Source organism: Ahaetulla prasina, chromosome 2, assembly GCF_028640845.1.
Source record: "Ahaetulla prasina isolate Xishuangbanna chromosome 2, ASM2864084v1, whole genome shotgun sequence".
In the NCBI taxonomy this organism is placed as follows: Eukaryota; Metazoa; Chordata; class Lepidosauria; order Squamata; family Colubridae; genus Ahaetulla; species Ahaetulla prasina.
Window position 1 is genome coordinate 144,798,546 of NC_080540.1, and position 26,017 is coordinate 144,824,562.

Sequence of the window (26,017 nt, forward strand, 5' to 3'; positions counted from 1 at the left end):
CATACACACTTTACCATATGCTGCATCAAAAGGAGAACAACGATACGTAACGCCTCAAACCCAGCTGCCTGGGTGAAGAACAGAGATAGACTTCTGCATTCAAGTTAGTACACTATCTTCAATGTCATTTGAAAAAGGAACTGATGAAAAGACCTTGTATATGAATGAAGAATTATTTTGGAACGCTGGCAGTCTCCTTTTAAGAAGGCTGCCAGGTGGAGAATGGGAAAAAAAGTATTTGTGGTATTAACATAACACTTACAGTTGTTTTGGTCTCTGCCAAATATTCTGCTTCCATTTTACTTAAACGTGCATTTGTATCCTCCAGCAATTCTTGGATATTTTCTGTGTGTTTTTTCTGAAGATTAAACTTGTCTTTTTCCATCTCAGCTACCGCATTATGGAGCTACGAAGACAAATACAGTTCACTAACACAGAAAAATTAAGGGACAATTCAGTACTATTAAAGCTTTTGAACTGAGGAAGGCATATATTATTCAAATTTTAAAAATATATTTCTGTAAACTTATTCTATCTATGACATTTCCTAAATTTTAAGCTAATTGTATCACTTAACAGACATTTATCTAAATTAATAACTACATCATAATAATAATTGTGGCATGGTGGCCTGGGGTGAAGACGCTTGCCTCACACTTGGAAGGTTGAGAGTTCAATCTTAGATAGTGTATGATATTTCTCTCTCAGGGAACAAAGAGAACACATCTACTGCAAACTCCATATAGGTGCCTGGAAGGGCACCAGGCCAGTAAACGCTCAGCTCCATTCAGCCACCCCTACTGCCCCCTGAATTCAGGGATTACAGGGTCATAAAAAGAAAAAACAGATAAATGTAAGGCTTAAATGAAGGAGGTCAACTTTACTTAAACAGTATTAAGAATGTCTTCTTCCATATTTGAACACCTTAAACAAATCCAGGCAATCAGTTCACTTGTGAACAAAAAGTTTGACAATATTTGCCACAAAGGTAAATTAAAAAGTCAGGCTAATGCCTTATCGAAGATTACCCATATTGCTAACCTTTATTCTGAGATTGATAGAATTAATTAATCACAGAACCCACCTAGGCTACTGAAACAATTTAGCTATTTAACACCAGAATCCTGCTGAAAATCTACTGTGGTTCCTTCCTGATGGGAATCAATAACAGAAGCAATCTATGTATTTCTTGCAAGAGAAGAAGTTAGTCTATAGCAACAAAATGTCAGGAGGAATCTAGTCGCATCTTTTCCAACTAACAAATGTGATTAAAAGGCATCAGCTTTTGTGAGCTGCAGCTCATTTTATCAGAAGCACAGAGTGGCTATATGCAGTGAATGGGTAACCTCCCATCAGTCAATCAGCACATGGAAGACCCCCAACAATGTAGCTACACGTCGACTGACAGGCAAGATTGTGAAGAGACTGCCAATGCACATATCCCAAATGCCAACAAACAGACAGGAAAATCCATAACAACTTTAAATGTATATGTACACTTAAAATGGCCCACAACCTTTTCCTTTTGACTACAGAGAGAAAAACCTTTGGTATTTTTGATATGCTGAATTTCAGTCCAAGAGCTGGGATAACAACTTTTCCCTGAGGAAAAGGACATTTTCCCTTCCTCTTTCTTTTCTTTAAAAATATTTTCTTGAGGAAAAGCTATTCTCCAAAGCACCTGAGGGCAGGACAAGAAGCAATGGGTGGAAACTAATCAAGAAGAGAAGCAACCTAGAATTAAGGAAAGAATTCCTGACAGTTAGAACAATTAATCATGGAACAACTTGCCTCCAGAAGTTGTAAATGCTCCAACACTGGAAGTTTTTAAGAAGTTGGATAACCATTTATCTGAAATGGTATAGGGTTTCCTGCCTAAGCAGGGGGTTGGACTAGAAGACCTCTAAGGTCCCTTCCAACTCTGTTATTCTATTCTATTATAAATGAAAAGGCAGCATCTGGGAACGGTTTATCTGGAAGGGAGGGGGAAATGGACAAAATGCCTGGAAGAGAAAAAAAAAAGAGAAACATTGTTTAAAGATCAAGCAAGATGGAGACTGGAAGCAGCCATTTGGTTTCAGTGAACCAGTCTCCAGGAACAAGAAAGAGGTAAGCAATATTTGAGCAGAAGGAAACCATAAGTATGAAGCTAATCTTCTCTGAGAGTGACATGATGGAAAATCCTCTGGGAGCAGAAAACAAGACTTGCTCAAGCAGGGAAGAGGCAGAGATTCCAAGTGTACAGACAAACTGGCTGGGTCCTATAGTAAACCAGACCTGATTCTCTATATGGGCTGAAAATGAGATCAGGAGCCTAACCGTAATCCATAAATCTCTAAGGAGAAAACAGGAGCTAAGAGGAAGTGTTCCTAAAACGTTGATTGAGGTTTATAATCTATGAAAGTCAAGGATTAGTCAGGATCAGTGAGCTGGAGAAGTGAGCTGCGGGAAATCCCTTTTCTCTGAGGTAAAGTAAAAGTTACAAGGAAGGAACGCCTTTTGGTTTCAGATACACTCATCTGCCCTAAAGACCCTGAGAACCTGGATCTATCTAATAATTGTTTCAAGGAATCTGTGGCCTATTTTTATATCAGAAATGCACTGGTTACATGGAAACTCCGTTCATACATGTTTTGTTTCTTCTAAACTATTTTAGTCTCAGATCCTCCCCATTTGGATTTCTGCCCTATTCCCCTGACAGTATCTTATGGAAAATTTATATTTGAAGGGATGTGACTATCAGCACAAAATGTCTTATTTCATCCATAATTCTCTGGGCATTTTATAACATAAAGGTAATAGAAAGTTTTCCTGTTCCTTTTCTTTTTCATATATTTAATAAATTAATTTTTAAATCATATGATTGATGTTTTTCTTTCAACTTTTACAAGGGCAAGGAACTGAGGCTACAGAGTTTATTTTCTATCACTGTCATGATCTTTATCATTTTATTACTATTCCTACTTTATGGGAATAATAAGGCTATGAGAAGCTAATCTGTCTCACAAATTGCTGTGAAAGATTAGGAGCCAAGGAAAGATATTACCTTGCTCCTGGAAGATGGGTGGTAGCAGCAAGAAATTCTACATACCCAATAACTAAAGTAGGGCTGAAGGGAAGTGCTATTTTTTTTAATCACACATCCCACTTTCCAGCCCGTTGAAAGTACTCACAAAAACCTGAAAACAAAACAGTGTCATGTATTAAAGCACTGCAACAAGATAAACCTACACTAGTGCACATCTAATTGTAATATTTTATAACAGCATTCTCATTGTCCTCAAGAGCAATTTATATACAGGCCAGGAAACCACAATACAGACTATGGTGAAACAGATTGGCTCACAGTCAGCAAAGGAGTATAATAAGGCTACAAATTCTTCCCTTATTTGTTCAAACTTTACACTGAATATGTATTAAGGAAAGCTGGATGGAAAATAAAATGTGGTTTTAAAATTGGAGGAAGGAACCTCAATAACCTATGCTATGCTGGCAACACTATATCATGATAGCCGAAAATGAAAATGATCTGCAAGTCCTAGTACTAAAAGTCAAAAAAAACACCATGAAAAAAATGGGACTAAAATTAAAAAGATCAATCTAAAGAGAACAGGTAGAACAACCAACCTTAGAAATGAAATGAAGGTATCAAAAGTGGTGGATAGATTCTGCCTTCTAGGATCAACAACAACAAAAAACAAGCAATCCAGAAATGTGCTACAGAAACACACTAAATAGAGTAGTCATAAGGGCCTTGGAAAACATAGTCAGATGTTGTGATGTGTCTATTCCAGTGGTGAAATGCAGCCGGTTCTAACCTGCTCGGCGAACCGGTAGTGCCGGCGGCGGGAGGCTCTGCCCACCCACCCGGACATCATCACATCCCGTTTTTGACCCTCTGCGCATGTGTGGAGGAGGCACGCATGCTCACATTTGCAAACCATTAGCTAAAGTAAGTGGATTTCACCCCTGGTCCATTCCAATAAAATTCAGAATAGTGCAAGCCAAAATATTCCCCATGACACTCTATGGAAGTGAAAGTTGGACTTTAAAGAAGCAGGATAGGAAGAATTTGAATTTGAACTATGGTGTTGGGAAAAGATTCCTGAGAATAATATGGAAAATCAGGAAAACAATCCTATAGATCAGGGGTATCAAACTCAAGGCCTGCGGGCTGGATCTGGCCCACCAGATGCTTAGATCTGCCCGGTGGAGCCACCTTGGAAACAGTGAAGGATCGGCCCATGTTGCCTTTGCCAGAGAAAACGGAGCGGCCCTTCCAAGTTCCATTTTCACTGGCAGAGGGTTGCAGGAGCCGTCGCAGCCGAAAACAGAGATTAGGAGCCCTTTTTCTTTGGCAGAATGCTTGGGCCACCACAGGGACCTTCAACACAAGTGACATCAAGCTGGCAACACCCACCCTGGCCCCCCAAGATCAAACACAACCCTGATGTGGCCCACAATGAAATCAAGTTTGACATTCTTGCTATAGATAATTAAACAAATCAATCCAGAGTCCTCACTCAAGGCACAAGTGACCAAGCTCAAATTATCCTATTTTGGACACATTATGTAAAGACCCAACTTTCTGAAAAAGGCTCTAATGCTGGGAAAGGTAGAAGATAAGAAAAGAGGACAAACAGAAGCAAGGTGGATGGATTCAGTTTCATGACAATCAGTACACCGTTAGGAGACTAGAAAGAACAGGTTGAGAATAAAAAATCTATGTGGTCGCTAAGAGTCAAAAGCAGCACATAATCAATTAATAACAACATTTTCCAATACAATGTTCCTAAAATATTTTGAAGAAGAATTTTTAAAGCGTTAGGAATTTGGATTTGTTGAGTTTTCATAGGTAATCCTCATAGCTACTAATAATTACTCCTATACTGAATCATACTTCAATTAATTTTCCCTCTGCTTCATCACATTTTCACAATTGCTCATGCTAGCATACTTTTATGTGTTTTGCTATACAAAACCACTCTTCATACTTAAGATTTCACTTAATGAGAATTATAAAATCCATGTAAGAAACATTTTATGGAAATGTTATACAAAGTTAATTTTAATGTTTTCATTGACTAATAAGTGATTTAAATTTTGATGTTCTCAATTAATTAGACAAGAGCTTTTGCTTTTTTTTCATTTTCATTACACTAATTTAAAAAAATTACCTTTTTCTCCCATTCATTGTTCAAGGAATCTGTACTGTGCTCACATAACTTTTTTAACTCCAGAATTTGTTTCTCTTGAGCTTCTCTAATGACTTGTGACTCACGAACAAGTGTCTGAACTGTCAGAAAATAAAGGCAACAAAATAAAATACATGAGATGATATTCAGGCTATTCTCTCTAGCAAGAGAAATGTATGTTATTGCTGATTTCAATAATTTTCAAGCATTGTCCTTTATTGTCTTAGGTTTTTTTTAATTTTTTTAATTTTTTAAATTTTAATATTGGCCTTTTTGTAATTTGCTTAGTTCTTTTTATCTTTGGCTGTACACCGCCCTGAGTCCTTCGGGAGAAGGGCGGTATAAAAATCTAATAAATAAATAAATAAAAATAATAAATAAACTGTATGTTAAAAAAGTATAAATGAAAATTGTCCTCAGTTATTTTTTAATACAAAATAACTGAAAATTGTATAAAACAATTAAGAAATAAATTCATCATGATGTTTGGAATAATATTCTTATTGAATTTTATTTTTAAAAATTAAGTGTTTCTTCTATTGTGTCATACCAAATTTTAAATATATATTTTTAAAAATCAAACATTAATCCACAGGCCACTGCTTGGACCGACTGGATGACAACTACCAGCCTATAGATTATCTCTACATCTATAATTACAGAATATAAGAGAATTTTTACAGTCACTGACCAGTATTGAAAATAGAAACACTCTAAAAATAAAGTTTTTAAAAAAGCCATGATAAAATTTTACAATTGATGATGGGTTCATTGGTGGACAATCCAATTCTGTCTAATTTTACAGGCAATATAACAAAAATTAACTATGTTCAAGAAGACTAACTCAGCTCTGAGATAAAAAGTGAAGCAACATAATTTTGCTGTGAGTTCCCACTGACCCCTATAGAGAAACACTAGAAATAGCAATTTAGAACAGCTCTTCCAAGCTAGGAACATATGAAGTTGAGTACTTTATACACATCCTACTACCCTAATAAATAATTTCTATTTAAACATCAAGCAAATAAAAATATAAACTATATAGAACTGTAATAGCAAAATGACAGCACAATATTTTGGGAATTGGAAATGTCAATGAAACTCAAGCTAGACACAGCCTGATCAAAACACAAGAAAGAAAACACAACATTCAAATTGTCACTTCAAATTCTGGATGATAAAAGAAGAGCCAAACTGGATAAAACTAATGTCACGTTTAGTCCAGAATTCTGTTCCCACGGTGAAAATGTTTCCAATCATCTCCTTTTTGTGCTTCATATTAACTTGTACCAAAAAAAATGTTTTTTTTAAGGTAACATATAGCAATTCAGATTAAATTTTACCCCTTATGAATTTGTCAAATCTTCAGGTTAGTTACCTTCATTATTATACCATTATGCTTGTAGTATCAAATTCATACAATATATACATGCATTAAACTATATGTAATTCACTAAAATTTTAACAAATCAAGTTTATTTATATCCAGGTGTGTCTCTAATGAGGGATTATGTATCTAAGTTGATATACTGACATCTCTAGTCTAGTTAAGCAGAATGTAATTACCAAAATCTGGTTATCTGCTTTCAATCTGTCAATTGTTTAGAAAAGAGGTAGCCGAATTATATATTCTCTCAAACTGCCTTCTGAGATCTAGCTATCATCACTGGATCTCTACCAAAATACACTAACACCCAAGAGATGCCATTTTAGTATACCATGGGTGCCTGTTAGGAAGAGCAAGGGTCAAATAAAGCCATAGGTAGCATCACTTAGGGCACGAGTTATACCTAAAACAATTTTTCCCAACCACAAACCCCCAGGATTCAAATTCTGAATTTTCAGAATCTAGGGAATCAAAGTCCACATATCTCAAGAAAGTTTAGGTTGATGAAAAGGCATTCTTAAAGGCATTCTTTCCTAACGTTCTTTCTTACTCTTGACTTTAAAAAAAACAACCAGAAGCCAATTTCCTCAAAATCATGCAATACTTTGTCTCAGGAGTTTTCCATCGCTAATCAAGAATGTGTTTCCTTTGAATTTTGCTTGTTAAGAGAAAATTAGGAGACGTATAAACAAACAGACAAGAAGCAAACATCAGTCATGCAGTTTTCAAGATCAATACAAAATTGGAAAATTGAACACCTTTCTTTTCAAGCTTCTGGATAGTCTCTTCAGCTTCATTCTGTTTTGTTCTATACAAGCTCTTCAATACATCAATTTCATTGTTTTTTCTATCCAAAATCTATGACAAAAATATAAACAGAGCAAAATTGAGAAATGTCCATTTTCCATGAGGAAATCTCTCTTTTTTTTTTAGCAGTGAATTGGGAATCTTATTGTTAAAGACTTATTTAGCTTTGCTATCAATATATCTAGCAAAAGAGCACCTGAAAAACAAGGAAAATGTTATACAGAAAACTGATGGAGATTTTTTCTTCAAGGCATCCATATCCTTTTACAATCTTATAAGGAATTTTGAAGATTAACACATTCTAAAGGCCATCCCTAAAATGCAAGTTAGAGTATTATTCTAAATATTCTGTATTTGAGATTACAACAAGAAAAAAACCTTCAAAGCAAAGGAAACATTTAAGATGACATATTCTCTTTACAGAATTGGTGTTCAGTTTGCAAACGAACAAGCACAAAAAATGGGATTTATCTTTACTTTAAAATTCCATTGGACCTGCACAGTATGCAGTCTTGTGATTTGACAGTGTTTTTTATAAACTCAATAAATAACCACTGACACAGTTGCCATTACAAGAAAGGATCCATTGCTACCACAAAATATATGCTGCCAAGTGTGTCCCAGCTTCATTGACACACCTGCTGTATTGCTAAGTCCATGTTGCTAGCCACCAAACAGCTGGTTGATGTGCCAGGAATTCCTTTTTAGCCCACAATCTACTAAGTTTATCAAAATGGCCCTTTCTGCTCTATAAGTTATGCAGGCCTGCCATAGAACATTTCATCTAGAAACTCTACTATTAGTCAAAATAATACTTCAAAAGGAAATAAATGGCAGTATTTTATTATAAACCCTCTTCTTAGAACCCTAATATATGACATATGTTTGATAATCAGTTTAGGTTTTATGTACTCAAATAAGCATTATTCTCTATATCATATTTTCTGGTAACAGCTTCATTTTTAAAAAAACTTTTTCTCCCTCTACTCATATTTCTATGCAATCCAAGGCTGAATAAATATTTTCTTCTCTACCTTTACATACTAAATATTATGTGTACTATATATCATTTACAATTCACTGTTTGCATTACCTGCAACAATGCAAATTATATGCAAATTATCATTACACCTTGCATAGTTATGAAGCAATTTTACGTCCCTCAAAAAATGAAAAAGCATTTTGCCTCAGTGGCTGGCACTCATTTCCTGAACTGCCTTATTCCCTTTCAGCAATAAATAAGATTAACAAAGCAAGGAAATATTTTCCTTAATGTTGATAAATCCAGGAGTCACATGTAAAATAACAGAACAATCATAAATGTAGCAGAAATACTGGCTGAAAGAGAATAATCCCCAGAACTGGAGCCCTGATTATTCTTTCAATATTCTATTACATTTCACTCAAGGCAGTAACCTCTTTTTTGAGGGGCATATTTCCAATAATCCAATCTTCTTTTACTAGAATTACACATCCACATCCCACTCACCCACCCCAAACACAGACACATGCACAGAGTTGGGAATGTCTTCCAACATACTTTCCAGTTTTCCTATTTTCATGGAAAGTCTGGAAGCCAGATAAGATTACATGGTAAAACTAATAGTAGATAAAATCAATACAATTCATTTTTATACTACTACTCATATCAAATACCTATATTTTTTTATTCATCTTTATGTACTCACAGCTCAATCATAAACTGGCCAGAAATTAACCAGCAAATATTTCCACTGACAAAGAACATTTTCCTTAATAAACAAATGAACTGGAATAATATTTTTGACACTTTTGTTTAAGTGGGTTCTCTTTACTCAATCTTAGGACTTGTATAGAAAATAGATCACATTTTACATTATATTTATGCAGAAATATTGAACATTCAAAAGTGCCAATATTTTCATCAATAAAATAACTACATCTGCCCAGTATTGGATACCATTTAGAATATATCTGATGGGTATTTTCTACAGAAATGATCTGAGGTTCATTTGAGCCTGTAGAGCTCCTACAATATGAGCTCTGGCACCTGTGAAATAGATTCATGGCCCTCTTGGCTTTTCTAGGCAGCTAACAAAGGAGTGCTGGCTAAATCTAATGCATCTTTGAAGGAGGAAGTACTGAAAAAGGCAGTGGTACATTCTCTCCTGAGAAGATTTATTTCATTCAGCCATGCAGGGCCTCTTTAATCTTCCTTTTTTTAAATGGATAATCCTGAAATAAGCAGATTAGCCAGCTTCCAGAACCAGGCATGGGACAGAAACTGCAGTGGTTAGTCCACCAGATTATTTTTTGCTTGGGCCTGGATGGAGTTGAACCCGCCAGCTCTTGATGGACATCTCAACAGTATTCAGTATTAACCACTGAATCCTTCCATAACATCTAACTCAAGCCCTCACCATTTCAATATTGGATTATTGTAAAGATTATTGCACAATTTGGGATTGTGTTTGAAGACCACTCAGAAACTGCAGTGAGTTCAGAATGTAACAACCTACTTAAGAGTGGTTAAGAACTGCTAGAGTAGGACTTCACTGACTTCTGCAGTTTCCAGGTACATGTGCTGGTTATTATCTGTAAGCCTTTTAAGGCTGAGGTTTGCAAAAGATCTCATCTTGTATAATCTACCCAGGAAGCAATATTCCACATTCTCCCCTCCAAGTTATATGAGAGGAGAGAGAATGTGGAAGTAGGACTTCTCAGTGACAGCATGGAACAGCATGTTTCAGGAGTTAGGATAGCTGGCTTTCCTGAAGCAGGATATGAAGTATCATGCAACACTCTCCAAGACCCTATTTTTTAATTGTAAATCATGAACCTGACCTTTATGATTTTATTATATATGGATTTTAATTGAGTACTATTCATTGGTTTGTTTCTTACATTTATGAAGCACATCTCCCTTGAAGTGGGATTATTATATGTGGATTCTGAGTATCACTATATTTGTATTGGTTGGTGTATGTGAGAGTGAAAATAAAAATGTGGCAAGTTCAAATGCTGATTATGTGCTATCAAGTCAATGTCAACTCTTAGCAGAGATAGATTTTCTCCATTATGATCTGTCCCTAACCTGGTCCCACATGCAAATATCCAGTGGTGGGATTCAGCCAGTTCGTACCTATTCGGGAGAACCGGTTGTTAAATTTCTAAGCAGTTTGAAGAACCAGTTGTTGGAAGAAATCTTATTTTGTTTTTTTCCACTTTATAGGGCTAATCCTGTAAGGAAGGCAGGAAGGAAGCATTCTGGTGTTGTTTCTAGCCTAATCTTTATTGCCCTGCTTAGGAGAAACTGCCTCTCTGGTTAACCCTTATTACATTGTAACAGCTAAGGTGAAGCATCCATCGATTGAGTGACGTTGAGTTGGCCACGCCCACATAGTCACATGACCACCGAGCCTCACCTACTCAGCTGATCATTAGGGCAGAGAACCGGTTGTTAAATTATTTGAATCCCACCACTGCAAATATCCTTGATATATCTGTGTAAATCAACTAGTTTAGCAAAATGAAGCACTTTGCAGTCCTAAAACAGATGAGCAGCTATTGAGGGTCAGGGAACTTATTTTTTGGTAGATGAAAGTAATGCTTATTTCATTAACAGAATGATAAGCGAATGACAGATTTTCTCCCTCTATCTCTGCAAGGTTTGGGGATTTCTTCTTTGTTTTTAAATTACCGTATATACTCGAATATAAGCCGATCCGAGTATAAGCCGAGGCCCCCAATTTTACCCCAAAAAACTGGGGTAAACTGGGGACTCGAGTATAAGCCGAGGGTGGGAAATGAGGCAGCTACCGGTCGGGGAAACCCTCCCTCCCTCAGCCGAGAAGGCTGGCGGCTCCCCCGCCCCGCCCTCTCACTGCACCGGCAGGGCTTCCCCGCGCTAATGCAAAAGCCCGCCAAGTTTGCGCCATCCGGTATAATGTGAAAAAAAGAAGAAGAAAAAAAACTCGAGTATAAGCCGTATATACTCGAGTATAAGCCGAGGGGACGTTTTTCAGCACAAAAAACGTGCTGAAAAACTCGGCTTATACTCGAGTATATACGGTATTTTAACTTTTCAGTATAAAATGTCTTAAAATTGCATTGCCAAATCTTGGCATTTTTAGATAGGTACTATACCAGGATGCAAAAAAAAAAAAAAAAGGATTCAGTGACAAATGTTATTCTATGCCTCAGGTTAGGTACCCATCATAAAATAATTGTTCTGAAATGACAGGAAATGCAATAATGATGGCAAGTGATGTGATATTTTCCTTATATTCATTAATGCATCATCAAGATTCATTATTTCAATTTATAACAATCTACTACTATAAATGTGTAAGTGCAGCCAATGGAATACTAATGCCAACATTCAGATGTTAAATAGGAATTTTATATTATATTTTATATTATTTATATTTATATAAATCCTTATGATTTATATTGATATATTGACCATCAACTGTGTTGTAAATGTCGTACCTTGATGAACGTATCTTTTCTTTTATGTACACTGAGAGCATAGGCACCAAGACAAATTCCTTGTGTGTCCAATCACACTTGGCCAATAAAATTCTATTCTATTAGATATTTCTTTGTATTACACAAAAACACTCACCATATCATTTTAATCAACATACTGTACCTTTTGAACATCTGCATCATGCCTCTGCTGTAATTTAAGTTTTTCTTCATGAAGTCTAGCTTCCATCAATTTTGATTTCATCTCCAGCTGTAAATTGGATATTGCACATACTGATCAATTTCAGAGATGACACTTAACCCTTCTTTATAAATCAAAACAGCTTCAAGAAACTTTGAATCTAAAAATAACAAATAACAAAGACCCACTGGCAATTTATCTAGCTTGCTGTGGATAGAACTCAGATGGGTTGATCTTTCTCTGATGATGAACTAAAGAGTCACCAATCGTACAGGTAATTAATTTCCTTGGGATAAAGAAACAGTTTTGATTCAGTCAAGCCTTTACAAGGTCATTCCTTGGTCATGAAAAAATGACCAATTTTTGACAAATTGGTTAATATTTCTTTTAAAATGTATTTAAGGAAACATTGTTAATTGGTATCAACAAAACTGAATATTGCTTATTTTGGCTAACATTAGCCAACTAACAGTAATACCCTTTTTTCTGACTGTTCACTGTTTTATTTTAAATTCCCATACATTAATATATTGACCTCATCCTACACACCTACCAGTTTGGTTTGGATTGTCATCTATGTCCTTTAGTACTTGACATACTGCCTCAGTTGTTCCCAACAACTTATACAGGAAGAAGAAGAGGCAAAATAATAATAGACAAATCAGAATGGTTCTTTTTCAACTGAAAACCAGAGCTAAATATCTTGAACCAGAATAGATTTTCTTTTAAGATCTTCCTTTTCTTTTACTAATTATATCATTTAGAAAAGTCCCAAAGGTGCTTTTTCAAGAGGTAACTGGACTTTCTGGTTTTTCTTTGAAGACATTTCACTTCTCATCCAAGAAGCTTCTTCAGGTCTGACTGGATGGTACAGACTGGAAGGATTTCTTCCATGAATGAAATATTTCCATTCCCTACCATCCAGTCAGAGCTGAAGAAGTTTCCTAGATGAGAAGCAAAACTTTTTCAAAGAAAAAACAGAAAGTCCAGTTGCTCTTGAAACAAGCACCTTTGGGACAATCATGACCTGGATGACTGAGACTCTCCATAGACATCAGTTAGAAATGCACTATAAATCAAGAGCTACGTCCTGAGAAGAGTTTGCAAAGAAGAAGAAAAATGCTAAAATTTTGCTTTTTTTATTTAGGGCTGCTCTGCATAGCCTTAAGAAGCTATACACCCTTTGCAGAGCTTTGGAAAAGTGAGGGCCGATTTCCTTTTCTTTTTTTCCTCTACAAAGCCAGCTCCAGTTCTTCATCCTGCCCAGGAGAATGGGAAAAGGGGCATTTTCAGATGCTGCAGCCGGCAGCTGGTTTTAACATTTGTCTTCTCCTTCCTCTTCCTAAAGCACCAGGCTGGGAGGAAGAAAATAGTGAAGATTAGTTGTGGCAGGGCAGGGCAGGGCAAGGACTACTGTTTAACTAGAGCTTCCCAGGTGTTGACTGGGTGGGAGGTATCTGCTTCACATCCTTGGAATCTACAGGGCATGTGGATCTTCCCTTTGGAAGGGAACTTCCAAATTTCCTTCTCCCTTACTTTAAAGCACTGGACTGACAGGAATGAGACTGGGGGGGTGGGGGAGAAGAACAGCATACTCTCACACACCTTCCTGCAGACATTGCAAGGAGGTGTGGTTGAGACATATGTATGCCTACTTCCAATGGAAGTCTTCCTTCTCTCCTTCTTTAAAGCCCTTCTCCTCCATGTAGACTCCAGTGGATTTCTTTCTTTTGAACTGGTAGCCCCTTGAAGAGTAGGGTGACGTCCCTGGCAACTGCAGACAGGTAGGACCTGAGTCATGTGAGGCAGGCAGGGGGGTATCCCAATTCTGGCGGAGGTGGGGAGACAGGCAAAGGCTGGGAAAGCCACTGGTGGGAGGGAAACAGTAGGAGGGAAGCCACCAGCAAGGGCAATTAGATTTCTATTTCATTTTGGCTGCTTGGTAAATGGTGCTCACTTCTGGAATAAAGCCAAGCAGTTCAGGGACATCAAAGGGTGGAGGGGCACAATTGGTGATAGGTGGAGAGTTGAGGATTGGAACCAACCCTATGGCCTAAGGGATCCTGGGGGGCAGAGTGGTGTGGGGCACTGCAGCATCCCTATGGACAGTCATAAGTGCAAATGACCACAGCGATGCTGTAGCAAACAAAACTTTGAAACCAGATCATAAGTAGCTTTTTTTTCGGGAGGGTGGGGGGTGGGTCTGTTATAACTTTGAACAGTCGTTAAGCAGCCAGTTGTATGTTGAGAACTTCCTGTAAATTTTTTACCTTTTTTATGTATCCACAAAGCATGATAAACGATCTCTTCATGTTCACATACATACATCTGAAGTGCCCTTATACATTCCATATATTTAGGTGGTATCATGTATCAAAGATAGATCATTTTATAAAAATTCTCATTGGGATCATAAGACAATAAAAATTTCAACTTTTAATCACATATTTTCTCATTGATCTATCTATAATAATCAAACTTCTTAGTATATTTTAGCAACTATACATTCAGTATCACTCCACAATTGTATTTCAGATTATTGCTCCAGTGAATTTGTATTCACTTTAAATCTTTCATATAACTGTAAATGGGAGAAGCATTGACAACTATATTCTTTTGCTATTAATTATTCTCTTGAACTAATTTTAAATTTCCAATAAATCCCAGTACATCTTTATGTGCCCTTTTCTCTTCTATAATGTGCTTTTTGAGCTGAGATCCTTAAAGTGTTTTCAGGCAAAACCTGGGCTGATATCTATTCCATATTCTCTATATGGCACATCTAATATTTTTTTAAAGTCCACATTAACTTTTAATGTTTAATATACCATAAATATAGATGCCACCCAAACCTTACCTTCCAAGTGTAAAATTCTCTTATTTGTCAGCAGCACTTATTTTTTCATACAGACCAAACAATAAGCAGTGAATTACAATTTTAAATCTAGTAAATCCAATCCTCCTCTTTCTTTGGGTCCTATAACACTTTATAGTAACTCTTGGTTTTTTCCCTTGAAATATAAATTTAGGTATATTTTTTTGCCATTCTTAAATAGAATATCTGTTGTGAAAACAGGCATTGCCTGAAACAAAATCATCATTCTTGGCAAAACATTCATTTGGACCAAGTACCTTTCCCGTTTTAATCTTTTGGATAGCTTTACATAGCTCCCTTATTATTATAAGTCCATTCAAAATTTGTCTGCAATCCTGGGTAAATTCTGTTTATAAAAATTCTCATTGGGATCATAAGACAATAAAAATTTCAACTTTTAATCACATATTTTCTCATTGATCTATCTATAATAATCAAACTTCTTAGTATATTTTAGCAACTATACATTCAGTATCACTCCACAATTGTATTTCAGATTATTGCTCCAGTGAATTTGTATTCACTTTAAATCTTTCATATAACTGTAAATGGGAGAAGCATTGACAACTATATTCTTTTGCTATTAATTATTCTCTTGAACTAATTTTAAATTTCCAATAAATCCCAGTACATCTTTATGTGCCCTTTTCTCTTCTATAATGTGCTTTTTGAGCTGAGATCCTTAAAGTGTTTTCAGGCAAAACCTGGGCTGATATCTATTCCATATTCTCTATATGGCACATCTAATATTTTTTTAAAGTCCACATTAACTTTTAATGTTTAATATACCATAAATATAGATGCCACCCAAACCTTACCTTCCAAGTGTAAAATTCTCTTATTTGTCAGCAGCACTTATTTTTTCATACAGACCAAACAATAAGCAGTGAATTACAATTTTAAATCTAGTAAATCCAATCCTCCTCTTTCTTTGGGTCCTATAACACTTTATAGTAACTCTTGGTTTTTTCCCTTGAAATATAAATTTAGGTATATTTTTTTGCCATTCTTAAATAGAATATCTGTTGTGAAAACAGGCATTGCCTGAAACAAAATCATCATTCTTGGCAAAACATTCATTTGGACCAAGTACCTTTCCCGTTTTAATCTTTTGGATAGCTTTACATAGCTCCCTTATTATTATAAGTCCATTCAAAATTTGTCTGCAATCCTGGGTAAATTCTGTTTATAAAAATATTGTCCACTTCTTCTGAAGAAATTTATATAAAATGGTAGGGTACTGAAAAACACTTTTCGCATGTTCATATTATTTGTTATGATGGTATCCCCTTCTTATAACTTTAATATCACTTTCTTCTCTTTTTCTTTTCATAACTTATATGCCAACCACATCCCTTTCCCCACACATCTTTTATCTTTTGCAAATAGTTTGCAAATGTTTTTCTTTTTTGAGGGGCATTTGTTCCACTTATACTTTATGTTAAGCATTTGTAATCCATAATTAATCCAAGATTTTAGAAAAGTAAATAGTTGTACTGCCTAATGTGGCGTCTTCTTCAACGTCTTGCATCTGTTGTGGCATTTGTTTAGTCTCATCTGTCATAGTCACTTCCCTTTGTGTCTCATCCAACTCTTCTTTAATTTCTTTCAAAAAAAATCTCTTGCTTTTTGCATAGAGTTCAAAACAAATTTCTATTGTTTGAAAGTAAAAAATCACCCGTTGCAGTTTACACCACCTAAATGGAATTTTCTTCTGTTTGTCAGAAAATGTACAACTACATTTGTATTATCAATATTCATCCTAGTATTAAAATGCAGGTCTAGATCTCTCGTTTTCTTCCTGACAAAGTGTACAAGGACATCCCTTGGACCATTTTTTTTTAATTTTGCAAAATGTGTACTGAACCTTTAGCCTAATCAATCTATCAAAATTGTCTTCCTCCCAAACCAGAGATCCAGGCCCTTTTCTCTAATGTCCTCTCCATGTTCTTCTGGATTTTCTCTAATTCTTAAACAAAATTATTTTTCTCTAAATTCCAGTAATGCCAGATTTTCCAAGGACTTCTCTATATATCTATTTATAACTTTTGTCTTAGTTTCCAAAACTTCTACTTTGTCAGTAACTTGTTTCAAATCTGCAGCCAGTTGTCCTCAGATTCAATTTTCTTAACTTCTTCTTTCAGATCTTTCTTTTCATTGCTACAAATCCATTTACTTTTTAACTGTTGCAGACATCTTTTTACCAAATTCTTCAAATAGTTTCTTCAATAAACCTGATACAATACCCTTATCAGTAAGTTGTTCTAGTGAACCTGTGTGTCCTTCTCCCAGTTTGGCAGCTTTTCTTGTGGTTGCCATGGTGAGAAAGTGAAAGTATGTCAGTTACTATGGTGAGAAAAAAGTTAGGATTCTTTTTTTATTCTGCTTTTCTTTTCACTATCCTCCCAATTAGCTTTCCGTAGTCAGTCAAACAGTCTAGCTCATATTATTCTTATCTTCTTGTTTTCTAAAATCCACCAATTATTACTGTCCTTTTATATAAACAGCCACCTTCCCACAGAGGTCTGGTCTATTAAGTCTATTTAAATTTTCAAAGATACTTTCGTCAAAGAAATTTTTTTTAAAAAAAAAATCACTGTCCTCCTTTTCCATTTGAAGCTTTCTAACATCACAATCTTTCCTCTAAATTATAATCCTTTAACACAGGTATTTTTCTCTTCTTAATTTCAAAAAGAAGACACTCATCTAGATTCTTTAAACCAGGGGCCCTCATGGCATTCCAGAAACTGGGCCACACAAACAAGCAAAGCCCCCTGCAGGGCAGCACACAAAACCACACCCCACCCATCCACCCAAGTCCATGGAAAAACCTCTCTCCACAGAACCGGTCCCTGATACCCAAAAGGTTGGGGGCCTCTGCTTTAAACATCATTAATGTTCAGAATATGTCTCTTAGGTTGTAAATCAAATCATGAACTTATTAAAAAGATGAGGCTTTTGAAAGTCAAATATTCATAAAAAGGCTACACAACGATTTAGAATAAATACTCGATTCCTAAGATACTTGACTCACCATCAACTTCAAGAAAAGTAAACTACTGTATTTTATTTTTTTGTAAGGAGCAGTTCTTTCAGAGCACAAATGGACCATTCCCCCAATTTTTCCTTCTTCTGGAATAGTTTTCTGTCAGTCAGAACCAACTTCTGGCTGGCAATTGCATCACTGTGCATCTAACTGGCAAAAGCACCTAAGGAAGCTGAATACTCCTGAAGTATCTCAACAAAGACCTTATTTTGGTTTTATAATTAAAAACCCAGTACTACTCCTTTTATTTAACTAATGTCTTTATTTTTAATTTTTTTCTTACATTCAAGAAAAGAAGTATTATTGAGAATAGAATAGAATTCTTTATTGGCCAAGAGTGATTGGACACACAAGGAGTTTGTCTTGGTGCATACACTCTCGGAGTACATAAAAGAAAAGATACGTTCATCAAGAATCATAAGGTACAACACTTAATGATAGTCATAGCATACAAATAAGCAATCAGGAAACAATCAATATCAATATAAATCGTTAGGATACAAGCAACAAAGTTACAGTCATACAATCATAAGTGGAAGGAGATGGGTGATAGGAATGATGAGAAGATTAATAGTAGTGCAGATTTAATAAATAGTTTGACAGTATTGAAGGAATTATTTGTTTAGCAGAGTGATGGCATTCAGGAAAAAACTATTCTTTTGTCTAGTTGTTCTGGTGTGCAGTGCTCTATAGCGTTGTTTTGAGGGTAGGAGGTGAAACAGTTTATGTCCTGGATGTGAAGGGTCTGTAAATATTTTCACACCCCTCTTGAACATTTTTCTTAAATTGTTTACAGAGTATTTGTTTATATTTGTTATAATTTCTCACATTATGAAACCATTTTAATTATGGCAAAACCCCACCATATCTAATGTGGATTCAGCCATGGAATGAAGTATCGGCAATAAAAATGTTATAAAAGCAGAATAAAACAGTGATTAGGATTACTGCATTTCACAGTAAGAGTAATCACTTGGCTGAAATCATACTTTTAAGAGTTATATTCTCTGCCTAGTCTACTCATTACTTAAGTATTAAAAATTGGCCTGTGTGACAAATCCTTGGATTTGAAGCTTGGTTTCGTCCCTGCTCTGCATATAGGATTTTGCTGCTTGTATAGTCTCAGTCAAACTTGGTACAGTCCCCAGAGAATGTAAATGTAAGTTATTTACTTCAACACACTGAGGAGTAGCACATTCCCACAGTCCTATTTCAGTTCAAGCATTCAAGCTTATCCATAGAGAAGATGCTTTTTTCCCTTTAGCAACAGAAACATGTCCTGTTAAATTGGGATATGCTCTGGGGAGCATTTCCATTTCAGAAAGACTCCAAAACACTCAAAGCTGGGGAGAACCCCCCCCCCCCCAAATAGCTCTTTATGCAGAAGTTAACAATATAGGAAATTTTACTTAAAGCCCCTAGAACAGACAGTAGATGTTAGCTGGATTGTTTATATTCATTCATTAAAATGTAATGACTGTTGTTGTCTCCACTGACTCAGAGGATTTTGACACCAAGGAGCAGATAGACTTCAATCTGAGGAAGTCTTGGCTGGCAATCATATAAAATAGCAAAATAGAACAGGAGCTAGAGTGTATGGCTAGTCTAAGATCGTAGCATTAGCAAAAGCAAGCAGAACTTAAATGCACCTCCTTGCCAGCTTCACCATTGTGGATTCTATTAACAGCAATCACTAACCTGTTTTTTCTCATTAGCAGCAACTAAGCAATCAATCTGAATTCTGAGTTCTTCACATCAGGATCCTCTTAACAGGCCTGCAGGCCACGCCCACCCCGGCTTTGCAAAGGCAAAAAATGTCACGATATGTCATGGTCCGGCCCGTGAAGCGATCGAGTTTGACACCCATGCTCTAATATCTTCAAATTCCGCTTTTCTGGCCCAAGACCAGCTGAAAACCCATGAGCTAGGTTTAGACCACTGGACTGTAACTTCTGCAAGGTGCTTTGGAGTTTAGCTATAGAAACTTATTGCACGCAAGCTCTCCAAGGACTCTCTTTGTACTGTGCATACATTTGCACACATATCATGCTTGCCTCTGCCTGAATTTGTGTAATACTAAGTAAAATTTACTGCAAGCTATTCCTCTGCATTTGCAGACCAAATACATCACTGTATTTATGTACAAAATATGTATTTCTTTGTCAGGCCATATTTAAGATCTCCCTAATATACAGACACACATACAAACCGGTTTGTTTCCTGTCCTGTCCTCAAGTTAGCAGGAAAGTCTGTCATAGCATTCCTCTTCCTCAATCCTCAGGAACAAGAGTAGCACAGTTTCTACCTTCACACAAAGGCAGCAGTTAACTATGGCTGCCACTGCTGCTATCAAAGGCAGTGTTGATGCTCTCCAATAACCATGGAAGTAAGGTAAGATGCAGTTAACAGAAAGGAGCAGAGAAAGTGCTCCTGAGGGAGGAGAAAAAAGTGAGGCAGAAAGAATTTGCTTTCCTGATCCTAGCTCTCTCAAAAGCAGCAGCAGCTTGGCCTGGGTACTTAATAGAGAACGAAGGTGGTAGGAACATGAGCAGAAATTATTATGAAAATTAATGTTGCCTATGGAAGATGTTTTACAAGTCAATATTCCCTTGAATATAAAAAAGAGAAAAGCTGCTGGCTAGAAAAGGTTTCTATATCTAGCCAAAGCAGAAATGGCCAGTGAGCACAAAGTCCCTGTTTGAAATGTTTGAACATGTTAGTCCTGCAATGGCCCTGCAATTTCCTGGCTTTCTGAACATTTCTCTTCTATACAACATAGAATGTTTCCAATTCAATCTCTAATATGGACCAGAAAATGTTTGAATGGAGTTTCTTTGGTTTCATGGAAAATACCACTTGCCTGCTGATCATCTTGATTCCATTTTAGCTCAGCAATAGGTTCGCCGTGAGATGGGAATTTTGCTATGAATATATAGGTTTGAATAATTAAGGATACAGAAATCAATCAATCAAACAAACAAATAAATAAAATATTCTCTGTAAAACTTTAAACATTACTTTAAACGTTGCTTTGAGATGAGCAGCATATAAATTTAATAAATAAATAAACAAGCAACCTGAGAGTTGGAGCAAGGATAATGTGGAAATGAGCACTAAATTTATAATGCTACCAAGTATTAAAAGTTACATTTATTAATGCTATTTCAGCTACATGAATATTGTTGCAAAATAAAAACAACCAAGTATCACTTTCAATGGAAGAAAATATGATAACAAATCATATTAATTTAGATTATGTTTGATGTAGCTGAAGATTTTAAAAAATACAGAACAGAAAATAAATCTGTTTCGATTAATTTAATTTATTTAGGACATATTCTACATGACTACTTAGTATATAACTAAAAAAATAACAAAATATTTTGAAGAACATTTTGCAGAAACCAAAAGTCTAATAGTTTAGAATCAGAAAGAATTTTTTTTTTACAGACAGTAACACTTTCTGGAAGTAATTGATGATAAGATGTTGATCTCATCAACCCTATGTTATATAAAGTTATAAATAAGTGCATTTCTAAGTCACATTTCTATGCTCTACGAAAGATACTAAGCTTGTCAATCAGCATCACAGAAAGCAGCTTTTTTTCTTTATTAAAGCAAAAAAATATCCCAATGTGTTTTAGAAAGGTTAATAGATGTGTCCCTGCCCTTTAGAGATGACATAAAAAGTATTGTGAAGGAGAAATCATAAGTATTTATATAAGCTTTCAAGCCTGTAAGTAGAGAAAACAAGCTCCCTGCACCTGCTCCCTCATTATTCTAGATATAGCATCCTGCTTACTTAGATGTTCTTCCAAAAAGGCAACAGTACATTTTAACAAAGCAGACACTTTGAGGAGATAAAATGTAATGCGTGTTCTCAAAAGTGCAAAAACTCACAATGTTCTCAAAAGTATGAAAACTCAAAATGGAAACCTCAATCTTGTCAATAGATGTTCATTTAATCTAAAGTCAATGATACATTTCTGGGTGGAGTGCTGTACAGTTTTATTCTCTCTCTCCCACCTCCTTTTCATTATCTACATGAAACCATGAGTGATGTCATCTGCCAGTTTGGAGTTCAGTATCATCAGTATGCTGTGGGTATAGAACACAGCAGCCTGCGTTCTGGTGTAAGTATCACCATTCCAGAATAAAACCTTATTTATAATTGCACCACTAGTTGCCAATAGGCTTCTAGATGAAATGCTGCTGATCACCACCTATAAGGCTCTATACAACATGACACTGGGTTATATTACAAACTGTCTTGCTCCAAAGGATTTTCATTGTTGCATTCTTTGAAAGACAGCCTACTTAAGACCCCTAAACAAGAACTCTGAGGACTGTAGATATACATCTTCTGTGACTGCCTCAGTATTTTGGAATACACTGCCTCCGGACATCTTAACAATTTCACTTCTGACATTCAGGAAAGCATTAAAACACTTTGGCACCTACATGATTATTCCATGGCTTTTTTAAATCATGACTTTTATGTAAAAAGATGGTTATTTTATTAAGATGTTTTATGTCGATGTTTTAGGATTGCCACTTTTCAAAAATTAACTTTAATATACTCAGTTATGGCCTGACAATCTAATTCTGTAATTATTTATACTATCAAAGTATCTGCAAAAGCCAGACTGCTTGTGCATAATTATTTTAACACTATTTTACTATGTATGGAACTGACAAGATTTTTTTAAAGACATAACTCTTAGATCCACATCAACATAAGGAAGATCTAAAAATTGTCTTAAAAGAAAACTTGATACAGAATAAAGGAAAGAGACTGATCGTCTGCTTGCAATTATCTGAATCCTGCACTGGTTAAATACATTGTCCTGAATTGCTAAACGAGCTCTTTCATCTGTATCAAGGTCTAATACCTATGTACATTAATTAAAGGCGTGTAGTCATTTACCACAAACAACTAGTACTAATACCCTATGATATATAATTATAAAAAGTGCTTACATTCATGCTGAACATTTAAATTAAGAAATAAGATTCTTGTAAAATCACAAAGCTACAACAGAGCCATCTGTATCAAAATTGGGCAGGTCCAAGTTTCGGAATGATATGTGGCTTTGGCTTTTTTTTTAACACATTCATTAGTGTCCCCAATTCTGTCTCATTTTATTCCACATCCCAGATCTAAAGCTATGGTTTGTTAAATAAGCCACACAAGCACACTGCACAGAGATAAAAACCATAATTTACAAATACTGGAGTTCATCCAGTGTTTGAACCTAGACTCTGTGTCACCAAAATGAAGGAAAATAAAGCAAGAGGCACATGCATATATTCCAAGTTCTAGCATAATTTCCTTGCTAAAGTAGTGCACTACACTTAATAATGATGTTTTAACTCCTGTGTTCCATCTTTTGAGCTCTTCTTCTCCCCCGCCCCATCTCCCACTACTCTGGAAACCCAGAGCAGTCAAACTTCAGTAGAATTAGAAACCAGAGACAGGGTTGGAGCAGGGTCCCACTTTTGCTGCCTTCACAAAGGGCGTCTTTCTTCCAAGGGATTTCATGTTTTTCCTAACATTTATTTTCCCTAAAAGGAGAAAAGCTGTACAGTAGTATTATCCTGGTAATCCTACAGTTATGTCCGTTCACTTGGCAATTGTTCAAAGTTACGACTGCACTGAAAAATTATGACTAGTCCTCAAAATTCCAGCCATCACAGCATCCTGTCATCACACAATAAAAATTCAGACTAGCCAGCATATATGGTCACCTCCATTCACTTGTACTCCCTAGCACTCAACTGTGACACCACCTCACACAGCCCTTATCATTGGTCCTTAGCACATGCTCATGACACTCCCCTGCTCACAGCTCTCATCCATCAGCCTGCTTGCCTGGTACTCCTGCCTCCTCCCATGCTGCAATGTGAGGTTCTCACATAATGACCCGTGCAATCCTAGGTTTACAATGGCAACTAAGACTGCCAGAATTTCGATCACTAAGTAGCGTGGCTGTAAAGAATGACATCACATTGTTTTTATAACATCAACCCAAAATATGACAATACAGAATGGAATGGAAGCCATAATTAAACAGAAACACAACAAGGTTCTAAAAACCCACAGTTTACATAAAATAAATCAACTATTCATATGTAGTTTATAACCATGAAATAATACAACCACTGTTGCATTGTACAGTTCAACCTGTTCTCTGTGCCACTCAGAGTTCAAAACCAATATCTTACAGTATATTTAAACTTAGGTTGCTGAGAACATAAATAAGAAATTCACTCATTTTGTGGATAGATTGCATTCAGAAAAGGAGGAGTTCGGAGACTACTTTCCTCTTTCTGAAAATAAACCATTTCTATCAGTAGTTTTCATATGTTCTGAAATTGCTGAAAACCTGCTGATACTAGGACTATATTTAAACTCAATGTGTTTCTACTAATGACAATAACAATTTAACTGAATTTAAATAAACTTTGAGAAAATGTATTCAACATGACTTTAACAAAATTACATTATGTTTCTGTTTTGTACTGTTACAAAAGTGTCAGTGACTCTGGGCAGCTAACAGCACAGTTTATAATAAGCATCAATAAACAATCCTATTAAAAAACTAGTGGCAGCCATGAGCAAAGTTCAATAAACAATAAAAGTAACAATAGGCCTAATCTCCTGGATTCTAACATCAAAGCATTGGATCTGGTGCCCCTTGGCGGTTTATATGCGCCTTCGTGGCCACATTGTCAGTTAGTACAACACGTTTGTTCGTGACCAACCATTGAAAGTGCAGTAGGGCTAGATAAACTGCTCGCAACTCTAGCCAGTTGATATTTTGTAGGTCACAGCCCGACCATATGCCCTGAGCCACCTGCAACTGAAGATGCGCCCCCCCCCCAACTGAACAGGCTGGCGTCCATTGTCAGCATCAGCCAGTGGGGTTCGTGGAACAGCCACCCTTTGGAGATGGCTGATGACCTCCACCAGTTGAGAGATTGGCTGACTATGAGGGGAACCTGGACCCTAGTTGGCGAAGTGCCTCTGCCCGCCTTCTGAAAAGGCAAAAGAAACCATTGAAGGTCTCTTGCATGAAGGTGTGCCCACAGTTGATGTGAATGGCCGACACCATTTTGCTGACAAGCTTTGACAGCAGCACCAAGGGTATCCTATGAGCTTTCTGAACCCTGCCAGTTAAATCCCTAAGGCTAGCCTGCCGCTCCCGAGACAAGTACACCTTGCCTTCCATGGAATCCACCCAAACCCAGTCGAAGGGTTCAGGTGGCTTTTCTCCATGTTGATGGAGAAGCCGTGCTGTATGAGACACTGAATGGTTACTTGGAGATCTCTATAGATTGCCACTAGAAGAGGACTGAATTAATATATCGGCCAAGTAACATTGGACACGGACAGGTATGGCAGAAGTAGGTTACCAAGGTGGCCAATACCTTGATAAAGGTACGGGGGACAGATGAAAGTCCAAATGGTAACTCTCGATACTGATAGTGAGTACCAGCATAATAAAATCTAAGAAATCTCCGATGCAGAGGAAATATCAGAATATGCAAGTATGCTTCAGTTAGGTCAACAGAAGTGAGGAAATCACCCTTCCAAATGCCAGCAAGAATAGATTGCAGAGACTGCAGTTTGAACTGTTTATACAAAAGGTATCGGTTCAATCTCTTAAGGTCCAGAATAGGTCTCCGCCCATCCGAGGATTTAGGGACGAGAAATAAGAGAGAGGAAAACTCCTGTCTTACCTGATCCTCCGGCACCTGCTGGATAGCTCTTAATTTTCAGCAGGTGCTGTACAGCTAAATCCATGAGGACCTTTTTATTCTTATCTCTAGATACAGGACAGCGGATAAAAAACCTCGAGGGGGGGTGAAGAGGAATTCGAGGGATAGACCAGTTCTTACAGTATCCCTGACCCAGATATCCAACGTACGTTCATCCCATTGGTCGACAAAGAGAGTTTGTGAGAAACAGGCTCGACTGACACACAGGAATCATCTCTGTTTAGTAAGGAGGAGGCCAGATGCTAATTAGCCTTATTGCAGATCTTTTGCAGGG

The 26,017-nt window shown here is 36.5% G+C and overlaps 1 protein-coding gene across 8 annotated transcripts in view; it reads right to left on the reverse strand.

The window, feature by feature from the left end:
• CEP112 (centrosomal protein 112) overlaps positions 1 to 26,017 on the reverse strand; it is a 292,963-nt gene that overhangs the window by 226,678 nt on the left and 40,268 nt on the right. For all 8 annotated transcript variants that reach the window (XR_009153592.1, XM_058170477.1, XM_058170478.1 and 5 more), the window contains 4 exons: positions 12,023 to 12,109; positions 7,341 to 7,440; positions 5,178 to 5,296; positions 263 to 406 (listed from right to left, as the gene is read on the reverse strand). Coding sequence is in view for 7 of the 8 variants with exons in the window: in XM_058170477.1 (XP_058026460.1) it covers positions 263 to 406; positions 5,178 to 5,296; positions 7,341 to 7,440; positions 12,023 to 12,109 (450 nt within the window). In the remaining variant the exon portion in view is untranslated. The remainder of the gene's footprint in view (positions 1 to 262; positions 407 to 5,177; positions 5,297 to 7,340; positions 7,441 to 12,022; positions 12,110 to 26,017) is intronic.